Source organism: Opisthorchis viverrini (assembly GCF_000715545.1).
Source record: "Opisthorchis viverrini unplaced genomic scaffold opera_v5_121, whole genome shotgun sequence".
NCBI classification, from domain to species: domain Eukaryota; kingdom Metazoa; phylum Platyhelminthes; class Trematoda; order Opisthorchiida; family Opisthorchiidae; genus Opisthorchis; species Opisthorchis viverrini.
Genome location: NW_008751776.1, coordinates 229,552 through 240,442, shown reverse-complemented (window position 1 = coordinate 240,442; position 10,891 = coordinate 229,552). Strand labels below are relative to the sequence as shown.

Genomic DNA, 10,891 nt, shown 5'->3' with positions numbered 1-10,891 from the left:
TGTTCTCCACGCCCAATTCGGAGTGGCGTAAACAGAGAGGTGGCCAACCCTTGACTTGGCAGAGGAGTATGAAAAAGATGACGAAACGCTTGGGTGCTGTCGGTGCTACTCGCCTTCCAGAATGGATACCACGTGATCCTCACTGTGCCTGGTTGGATACACTACACGATATGGCTGCCAACCGATGTCAGTAGCGTTCTTGTTGTTAGTTTCTATCCGGATTGCCTTAGTGAATGTCTGCAGGTATAGGCACCTCGGAATGATTATGTTAAGCTAGCACTAAGTCCCTCCCCCATCCAACTTTATTCTTTTCTTTACAATAGGGCTTTCAAATAAGTCATGGTTGTACGGCAGTGAAGCGTCGGTGTTGAACACCGATGTCATGCTGTCAATGATGATGACGAAGGTGACCATGCAGGAGTTTCTGCTCCCAGGGTCCATGAACAAATCTGACGCAGACGTTCTGGTCCGTAAAAATCACACACGCAATTACCACACATCGGTCGGTTTGACGGTCTATCATGGTAACAAGCCCTAATTTAACCACCCGATGATAATTACATGAAGCTTTTTTATTCGCGCAGAAATGTGATTCGTTTTCACACAGTTGTTACTGAAACCCAACACTGAATGATGGATTTAATGACATCAACCCATTAGCTTGAAAACCGTTTTACCAGAGTGAATTGCAGAGGGGTCACTGTGCGAACAAATCCGCCACCTAGCAGAGCACTGTTCTTTTGACTGTCGTTTTGACCTTCCCGGATATTGTGTATTACCTCTTGTCTGGTTCAGTCAAAAATGATGGTTCACTCAGTCGGTCAGAAAATTCATGCACTTTGTTGCTGCCAGAATGTCCTTAAGTATACAGCGTGCGATTAGATGTCCCAGTCCGTCTGGCAGTTTCAGGAGTATTACTTCCACTGGCATTCATCAGATGGGCGATGTGTTATTGAACATGGGAAACAATGCACTACCAGTCCTGACGAGACTTCTTACTCGGCTTAGATTTTCGTGATCCAACTACGCATCGTCCATAAACAACCGCTATAACTCGAAACACAGGTCTTGACAGTAGCTGGATCATTAGAAACAGTCGAGGTCCCTCACCCTCCTGTTATCAGAATAGGCCAACAACCGACATTATCAATAATCGCCTGGGTCGATATTTTGCTTAGTGTGACCATGGACTTAGGAAGCAAATGTGCGATCTGTAGCTCGTTATTGAGAAGGAATCAAGGGGTCTGGACAAGAAAAACCTGGAGACAGCCCAAAGTCCAACTATCTCCAACCCAGGAAGGATAAAAAGCATATGTCAAAATTCTGGCGTAGGATTGTACCCACCTGTCCATATTCCTTCGCTCGGAGCTTACGTATGAAGTCGCGGACATCTTTTTGAAAGTAAACCATCTGCCGCCCTTCAACATCGTCTTATTCCGAGATCAGGTATTTAAGACCGCAGAATATTCCTCTTGATGCATTCCTGGATGAACATAAAACCGAAAGAAAATTGCATTTAGTTGCACCTATCAGCACTGCCATACAAACGCGCCTGTTTTCCGAGGTCAAGTGTCCAGAAAGGTCCCCGTTCTCCCGATGATTCCAAAGAGAAGACGCGAAGAATACAAAACATTCAGTTAAAAATTATGGATGAATGATGCCTGGAAGAGTTTCGGATGTATGGCACAGGATTTCCTAAATATGTACCAGAATACTTGAGATTTATGCCATGTCTATCACTTGAGATACATGATAACGATATGTGGTAACGTGATACTGTGATAGTTTCTCAGAATATTCGTGTGGCGTCAAACTAAATCCGTTTTTCTTTATTTGTCAACATATTGTTCGGCCTCACGAACTTGAATGCTGGGCAATCAAACGTTACCATTATCAAACGTTTTCAGCCTCTCCGGAACCCCATAATAGACAACCGCAAATACCGAAAACATGCATCGGACCACCAATCAGAGGGTAACTGTCTGGATGCCACCTGATTAGCTGTTTTAAAGGGTAACCAGAACTGTACAGACACCCGTCGCATGAAAAGACAACTGGTGAACCAATCAGAAGCCGAAACGGAAAGTTATGCGTAGTTGGTGTGTGAGAGTCTCGTTGCTGATCGATAAGCGTAGACAGAATAAATGACTCACCCAACAGTACTGTGACCAACGGAACTAGTAAATCTGCTCGTCCACACATAATTCTTGGGGGCAACATGAATTCCTCAATCAGTTTGGCCGTGGACGTTGAAGGGGTGGACGGATTTTCAGTGACTTTAATCATAACGTCTTGGTGGTGGTCAAGGCCTTGTGATAAATAAAAATATGAACTGCCCAGCTACCGTGACGCGTCAGTCATTTCGGGCCATACCCAGTGAGCTATGGCGAGCTCACACGAGACCACAAAAAAGAGCTACAGCTCAGAAAGTGAAATTGGTTAGGTTGTTGATACTCACGTCGAGATTGAAGTTGTCCAGCCCTGTTTGGTACCGCACTGTTGCTAATTGAAAACGATCTTTCCCGCTTCCATTCATGCATGCATCCCACCTGTATCTTCTCTTGGGATCCCTAATAGATAGTTGTGTGTACCCCCTTGCAGCTTACGTGCTGGTCTGGGGGTTTTATTTTGCCCCGAAATTTTTTTAGATAGTGTTAGTTCGTCCATAAAATTAGTTCTTTCTATATGCTCATTTACGCGAAAAAGTTGTTTCTGAAAGTGCTCATGTAGATCCCATTATAGTAAGAATTTTTTGACAAGTGCTGTAACAGTGATCGCCGGCCGACGAAGCTTGCCAGAATCTCAAAGCCGCTCGAGTGCGAGCGTCTCTGGTTGTCGTTTCAGTTTAAGCAACAATAGATACACCTTAGTCAAAAGATTACGAGAAAATTTCTTTCGACAAAGACATTAAATGTTGATGTTTAAGTTGCTAAACTGTCTCATTCTAGGCAAATTACTAACAGCATTAGGTGACTACGGTTCGTATGTACAGTTCGTACGTACGTACTCTGGGGTCGATCACTTCTAAACGGACCTACCGTTATTCAAATGTTGTTCATTAGGCCCCGATCACGTGACGTAATGTAGTTTTCATATGGCTCCCTTACAAAACAACAGTGGATACACATGTTGCATGTTTAATAGATCATTTCACAAACAAGTCAGGTTTTTTTTAGATAATATGTAACTGTGATTATGTAATATATAGTATAACACCGATAAAAACAACCCATTAGGCTATCACAGGCTTGCAGTGATAGCCGAGGCAACAGATGACCTTTGTGTGGTACATTCAAACAAAACATTCAGGTGAAACTCAGTTGAGTCTCGTGTTATTATCAATCTCCTTTGCCATGTCATAAAGCCAACTACAGCAGTTGAGAAATCCATCAGAAACCAACCCTCTGGTCACGTTTATTTGAGGCTTCTCATCTATGTCACTTTGATATGCGGGATTTAGAACTCTGAACAGACAGCATTGGAACTGGTTTCGCCATACAGCGATAGCAGCGTAATCTGCTGAGCAACCAACGACCTTAGTTTTGGCTTCTATTCACCATGAGTCACAAACGCTCTGTTCAAGACTAGATCTTAACTGGAAATCATGTGGCTTCGCATTATGCATATGATCTGTTTGACGCAAGTACAAACTTAAATGAACATTCCTTATCTGCTACGAGGAAGGTTGATTCGGATTCCCAAAAGCTTAGAGACATACGGCCTTCCGCCTATTTCCAATAGTATATAGTTGGATTCGAAGTGTATTTAAGGAAATCATTGGTTCTTGGTGCTGGCCAACGGCTATTGAGATGGGCAAACTGTCGGATATCAAGTACAGAGTGTGGCCACATCCGAAAAAGCAGGGCAGAATGTAGGTTGTCCTGCGGGATGAACTCACTCGATGATAGACGTCATCGTCTACCAATAAAATTTTCCACGAGGATTGCAAAACGGTAGCAGTAAAACTCTATAACTCCTAATATTCTTATATTCCAACCAATTTCATCGCGGTCGCCTGTTCCACGTGGTCGCTTCCGCGTAAACTGATTGTCCTCAGCCTCTAAGGTTCCCAGTAAGAAGCTCCAACCACTAGTCAATATTTTTGGATATTGGCTGCAAACAACCACATTCTTCCTGTTTTCCTCACTATTCGCTGAGTGGTGGTCTCGACAATCGTACACGAAATGTTGTTCGAAACTCCTATTTTTCATAATCATCAGGCAAATCAAACCACAGAATCACGGAATATTGTCCATCACTGTATACATCAACTCAAGTGTAGGACGAACTACCGATTCTGACCTTCCGCTTTCCTCGTTCGAGATGCACTGTCCTATCCGTACCACTCTAAACTGTCAAGAAGTGCAGGACAATGGTATTATTGGATAGGAGTGCAGTTATCAACTGCCTGGACATGGTCATCACATGGATTTGGAATTCCTGCCACCCATAAGAAACATCATTTCGGGAGGCGCGTAAAAGGTGTGATCGTCTACGTACTTTCAGATGAATTAATTACCTCAATAGAGATCGATCAAGTCTACCATCTTCATGCTACTAAACAATAGCCACTGTTTAGTAGGTCAACCGGTCTACATCTTTGTGTTGTCATTCGTAGACCAAAGGTTCCACTCAGCAGATAGGTAGACCGAACAATCATCAAACCAGCGAGAAACCATAGGTCGTCGATTGCTGACGTTCTAACAAAATAACAATTTCGATAGCGCCCAAACTGTTTCTTGTATGGACTTCCATCACCCGAAGCGAGGCTAAAACACAGCCACAGTAATGCTATACATGTATAGTACAATCGGACAGAACCAAATGCCTATAGTGAATGTCTCTTTTCCGGGAAAAATTTGGACCATGAAGGCTCACGCAGGTTTACCATCTCTTCTGCTTCCGAAATGGACGCTTAATTTAATAACAGGTCCTTTTCTTATAACCTTTGTGAGATTAGTTCTGAGTGTATTCTTGTCAGACTATGACCAATAACTTGTGTACTGGAAACCCTCCGATGACCCTGTTCTACTTTGCCCTGACATTGTTCATCTTCCTTTTTACCTCAAAAAATTGGGCAACATTGGCAAACCGTCGGACCTCCTGTGTCAGACGTTTGCCATTATAGAAGGTCAGCTGGCTTCAGAAGTTACCAAATAAAACGGACCATTTAGGGTTTTGGCAGGCTACTCAAAGTGATCCCGACAGATGGACCCGATATATGTTTCTCAAACTAGGCAGCGTTGGTATGTTTCTCGGTTTTTATGTTTTAGGGCAACAACCGAACAAATTCACCTAAGATTGTGAAACGACTACAATCTCTATCCTTAGTTCATTTAGCAGCGGATTTTTCGTAGTTGTGTTAGATCAGTTTCGGTGAGCAATCTCTTTGGGTTTCACTGAGATAATAATTTTGGAGTGTTAGATGCTTTTTGATCAACCTTAGTCCATACTGAATTCATATCTCTCCATGTCCTGCCATTGTTTCAAGTTTGTGATTGATGCATCTGCTTGGGAAATCTGCTATCTCGGCTCATGGTTAATTAGTTTAGGCGGCGCCGCTTGGTATGTAACTCCAGAGGCGAGTGCTGGTAGCTAATACCACTACGTGATTGTCCCGTCACGCAGGCAGGATTAGATGAGTGCAGGTGAGGTTTCAGCCAACAAGTAGTTTAGTTTTAGTTTTGGCGCAATGGCCGCAATGCTTGCGTATTGCTGGGTGCGCCACCGTAACAAGAACGGCCGCATCTTTGCACGGAGCAAACGGAATGGCTTTGATGCGGTGCAGGTCCTTGGGCAGGTAGGTATCTCGTCTTAAACAGGTTAGATTTGGATGTCATTGAAAGTTCATGGTTTCTGACTGGGTTTGATCAACGATGATTTTGATACCTCGGGGTGCACGCAAAACTCGCTAGGCCGGTGATCTCCCGTATTGAATGTTGATTGGGCTGGTTCTAGATGTCCAGGGATTCCTCGATGAAAATTAATACACCTGCATTATTTCAAGCATACTTTTGTCTGAGCATGAGCTGCAGTTTGGCAGTTGTACGCCTGAGTTCAGGACACCATTTTGACTGAGGTTCCCAGTTTCAGGGTATGTTGGGAAACAGTTGTTCACGCCACGGGTTGCGCTGAGGGTCTCTTTAAGCGCAGCGCCTCGGTGTCGGTCACGCTTATAGTTGTCATCACTATTTTGGGGTGCGATCTGTATAAGCTAACTGTAAGCTTCCGGAGGTGATGAGGGCGAACAAAAGCAGCACACACAGCAAAACGACAATGCAAAGTTCACTTAAGCCAACTCTGGCTCATTTTCTCATGAATACTGATAGCAGACACTGAGGTGCCGCCCGGTCCCTCCACCATTACAAAGAGGCCAGTTTGTTTGGGGGTTGAATAAATGTAAGCGGTCAAGAGGTCTCAGAGCACTCGTTTGGCCGTCTGAGTACTCGTTGTTCCTAGGGCAAATACTGGTGATGGAGCTCTAACTAAGCTCAGTATCAGTTGGTGCGCTCATTAAATTTGTCAGCGAAGATCGAGTGTGAAGTTGCAGAGGCCGAGTTTGTGAGTGACTGTGCATGCTAAACGCCATTGAATTAAAGCTAAACTTTTGGTTTCGTAATTCAAGTGCCATATAGAGTGAGTTTCTTCACCCCTCAAGGTTCCGACTTACACAGTCTCATGCAGTTTAAACCTGGAAATTATTAACCTTTTTCTTTACTCCAGTGCCAAACGCTGAGGCAGAGTGTGATATAACCAGGACTGAATCGCAGTTCAGAAGACATCACCTCTTGGTCCAAACGGTTCATACCATTTAGGAGGGTTGTAAGCTGTCTTGGATACCAGGTATTCTGTGAGGGCAAATACTAAAGCCTCTATTACCAGTCGGGAGGTTTACGGTCTTGATTACACCAATTTATACACACTTATTCGTCGCACATACAAATGGAGGGTGAGCAACTGTGTGCGTTTCTTTTGGAGGTCTTGATTTGTGGATTGACTGTGTACAAAACTGTTACACTGCAAATGTTTTATAGCCCGAGTGGGTGGGCCTAGGTTCAGATAAGTGCACCAAGCTGATTTTCGGCATTACCTCTTACCATGTGTTTGACTTATGTTTGATGTAAAAACTTGTTGTTGGCCGCTTGATAAAACAGTGGCAAAAGGCGAAAAACGAGGTCCCCAGTGGGAAATGTTTACACCAAAGTTGCGATTACTTAGACATAATGAGTCTGTTATTATTAAAGGTGGAGCATTCGGGACTGTATTGGTTTGCTGCTGCTGTAGGCTTGACTTGGCTCGCTGATTCGGTTTATTCATTCATATTGTGGGCTATATATTACGACGTAAGGTGGTGGCTCCAATGGATTACGTGTTTTTTTCGCTCCTGGGCTTTCTGTGTCCCGCCGGCTATAGCAACTTTTCCACACCGCGTCACCGCGATATTGTGTTCAAATGTTGCTTGGATGAACCTTGGGCTTATGGTCGCGGATACAAAGTACTCAACACTGTCACGTACTTGGTGGGCTGCTCCCGAATCCTCATTCGCACGAATCACCTAAAGAACTACCATCCATTTTGTCATCACTAGGTAAGAGGTAGTCGAATAAAAACAAGCTAAGGAACATGAACAAGATATTATCAAACTAGGTTTTTCCCAGAGGAGGGAATCAAAAACAATGACAACCCCAATATTACACGATACTCGTCGTCCACTTGCAGGGTCCGTAAAAATGCGGCGAATAATTTACACTCAAGAGCCGTTGGGCTTCGATTCCAAAAGCGACTAACGGCGGTGTAAACTGCCCCAGTCGCTTTGACTTTATCGCGCGTCCAGGTTTCCGCGGCTACGTTTCACTCTATTGTTTCGTTTCTGATGACACGGGAAAACCAAGTTCCCGCTGAGATTACCGGCCGACAACTAGTCAGTACACTGTTTGGTTTTTGAATCTTATTCGGAAACACTGGGCCACTTTCTTGCACCAAGGGATGTTAAACAACGCAGAAAAAAGCTGAATACGAAACATTAAAGGAACAATAGTCTCCCGAATCATGTAGTGTATACATCACTTGAGTTGGAAACTGTGCAGAAGAATTTCCTTACACTTACCGGCAGATTAAATCCAACAGCGTCGCTCAATTTAATTACACTAGAGCAAAAGGCACCTGAAGCATGTGGATTACGCAGATACAGACCTTTGCAAACAAATATTCCGGAAGCACCATACAGTGACGTTTGCAACAGGGCGACGGCCGCCAAATCTGCAATATGTTTCATGGATCATTAAACCAAATTAATGCAGCGAAGTTTGCAAATTTCAGATGGTGCGACTGAATGCGAGTAAAATTGAAACCAACCACGATTTTTTGAGACGGTTCGACAGCTATCACAAGATTCCGTGCAGCGAGGTCACTCTTGTCGCAAAGCTGTATACTAAGTATGAACAATTCTATCCTCCTAATGGAGTTTCATACATCGACAATTGTCGGTTGAACGCTTAGAAATTCGCTAACTTATTTTACGGGTTTACCTCACAATTAAGGATTTAAAAATATTTTAGCCAGGTTCGTTATTGTCGCGCATCTCACACCATTCCAGACTTTCAAGGACTTGATTTGCTTATATGAGGGCAAGGGTTGTGCACTTTGACATAGTCATAGTAACGGCAGGCTTTATTGTTGAGCTGAGGCTGTGCTACGATTATTATCACTTTGGTTGCTGGGCGACCGAACAAGTAGGGGCGTGGCGTGTTGCGTAGAAAAATAGCATTCTCGGTATCCCCAAAAATTCGACGGCGATCGTATGGTATACTAATTTTACTTGTTTTTATCGGCTTGGGTATATTTTACGGATGAAATTCTCATATGACCGTATGTCACTGCAGGGGAATTGACTGCTGGTAGACCAAGTATTCGCTATCCTAAACTGCGCTTTCGTCGTAAGTGGGTCATAAGTGGCTCGCAGCAAAAAATTCGAAAATACATACATACATACATAAATACATACATACAGCCAGCACCGTCTTCCAACGCTTGCTTAAAGTTCCACAGAAATATACCAGTTTCAGGGGACATAAGCCTCTTCTCAATCGATTGAGGCTGTTATCGGATGGCGCTCAAGACGCATGAAAACACTGAAGCCACTGATATGCCGCTTGGCAGACGTCGACCACATGCTCTAATCGGACAGTTTTCCCTGTGTCGTATGCGGACCTACATGCATGCATTTGCCCAGCATCTCAGACATGGATTTTTCGGTAACTGTGGCATTTTTTGTGGCGGTATTTTTGAGGGACGCACAATTTGTGGTTCTTCACATCCTGGTTTACGTTTTAAAGTAAATTATTGAAAGCAAAGACCTTTGTCAACCAAAGAACTCATTTCCCATAAGCACGCATCCTGTTAGAACTTTGACTGGCTTTCTGATTAGCTGAGGTCCTGTTGTTACTAACGGTCCCACTGTCTATTTGCTCTGGGAGGAGTTGTTGAGCGATAAAAGCTTGTTACAACTTGTGACACTGAGCTGTAACATAAAGCATTTTGCTGACCCTGGATGGTTTGAGCATTCACATTTCACCAAAACCTAGAGATGTCAAGGCACAGTGACCCCAAATCTGTACCTCACGTGTCAGTCCAACAGGAATTCGAATTTTAAACGGAAATTTGGCCTGGTGGACACCAAACTAACTGGGCTGTTGCTGCTACTTCTGCCGCTGAATAAGCGAGCCGACACTCACTTTGTTTCCCATTATTTTCCGTATTATACGGTTCAAAATTTCCGTCCAACAAGCCTTCCTATTGGCTGACTCGGCCAGCCTGTGGAGCCTCCGTTAGTCTACGGCGGCTGTCAAAGTACAATTGCCAGTAAGCGACTTGCCCCAGTTGCTTGTTCCACTGAAACTGACTGGCTTACCAGCAGGGGTGATCCAGCGTAAGCTTTGGAGGGGACGATGGTTCGAAGTCAACCGGAAAAGTTTGGGACTGACTGGTTAGTCATCGTTTCAGAGAGGTTCACCAAACCTCTATGAAAGAAACAATGGTTAATTGTAGCATTTTTTGGCGGCACAGCGCTGCTGTACCTGCAAGACAAATAGATTACAAAGAGCAACTGACCAGAAGCATGCAGGTATTTAATAACTCCACCGCTGTAGCCGGATATCAACACCGATCGCTCGCAGTAATTCTGTTGTTTGTTCTTGTGAAGTTCAGGTCGAGGCCAACGAAAGTTTATATTGCCGCAACAGAAAAAACTGGAACGCGTAGTACATCCCTCCATGACAAAAAGAATTTTCTCTGTGGTTGCCCACAGCACAAGTCCTCAGATTTGGCTATCGTGCCTTGTACTGCGCAACAGGTATACGTAGAGACTGAGTATAACTCGGATAGTTCAGGTGAGCTCCGTTTACGACGCTTCATATTGAGCGCCACTGGAGTGCGCGGCTTATTACCGGATGTTGCGGCGCAGAACAGGCATCAAATTCTGATATCATCGTATACTTTGGCTTATACAGATTAGCTTCATGCTCATGAAAACTGAGCCGCGGAGCCAAGGGTAAGATGCAGTATGTATGAGAAGATTTCCAACCTCGGGGTCATATTTTTAAAGCAGTCATGTGCTTGTGTGTCTGTTGATCCCATCAAGCCACTTGGGAACTGTTGATGTGTCGTCCTCCAAAAATTGTACGCTCGAAGGCTACAAAGACAATATAGCAAAATGGCAGTCAGGAATTTTTCCGGCACTTGAGGTGCTTCAGGAGTAGACCAATTACCAGGCAGATTCAAGGAGACCTAGACTTAACCACCGTGACATCGCATGGTGCGTTCTTACTCAACACAAAACAGGAGCAAAACACCTGTGAAACAGACGGTGTAAGATCCGGACGGTTGAGGATCT

At 44.1% G+C, this 10,891-nt stretch overlaps 2 protein-coding genes across 2 annotated transcripts in view; one reads left to right on the top strand and one right to left on the bottom strand.

Annotated features, from left to right (window-relative positions):
- The window catches only part of T265_06007 (hypothetical protein), a gene marked incomplete at both ends in the record, with an annotated part of 8,708 nt that extends 8,170 nt beyond the window's left edge, over positions 1–538 (top strand). The window contains 2 exons of the mRNA XM_009171166.1: positions 36–186; positions 324–538. Coding sequence (XP_009169430.1) covers positions 36–186; positions 324–538 — 366 coding nt within the window. The remainder of the gene's footprint in view (positions 1–35; positions 187–323) is intronic.
- A 9,983-nt stretch (positions 539–10,521) lies between these two features.
- The window catches only part of T265_06006 (hypothetical protein), a gene marked incomplete at both ends in the record, with an annotated part of 17,435 nt that continues 17,065 nt past the window's right edge, over positions 10,522–10,891 (bottom strand). Inside the window, one exon of the mRNA XM_009171165.1 lies at positions 10,522–10,690. Coding sequence (XP_009169429.1) covers positions 10,522–10,690 — 169 coding nt within the window. The remainder of the gene's footprint in view (positions 10,691–10,891) is intronic.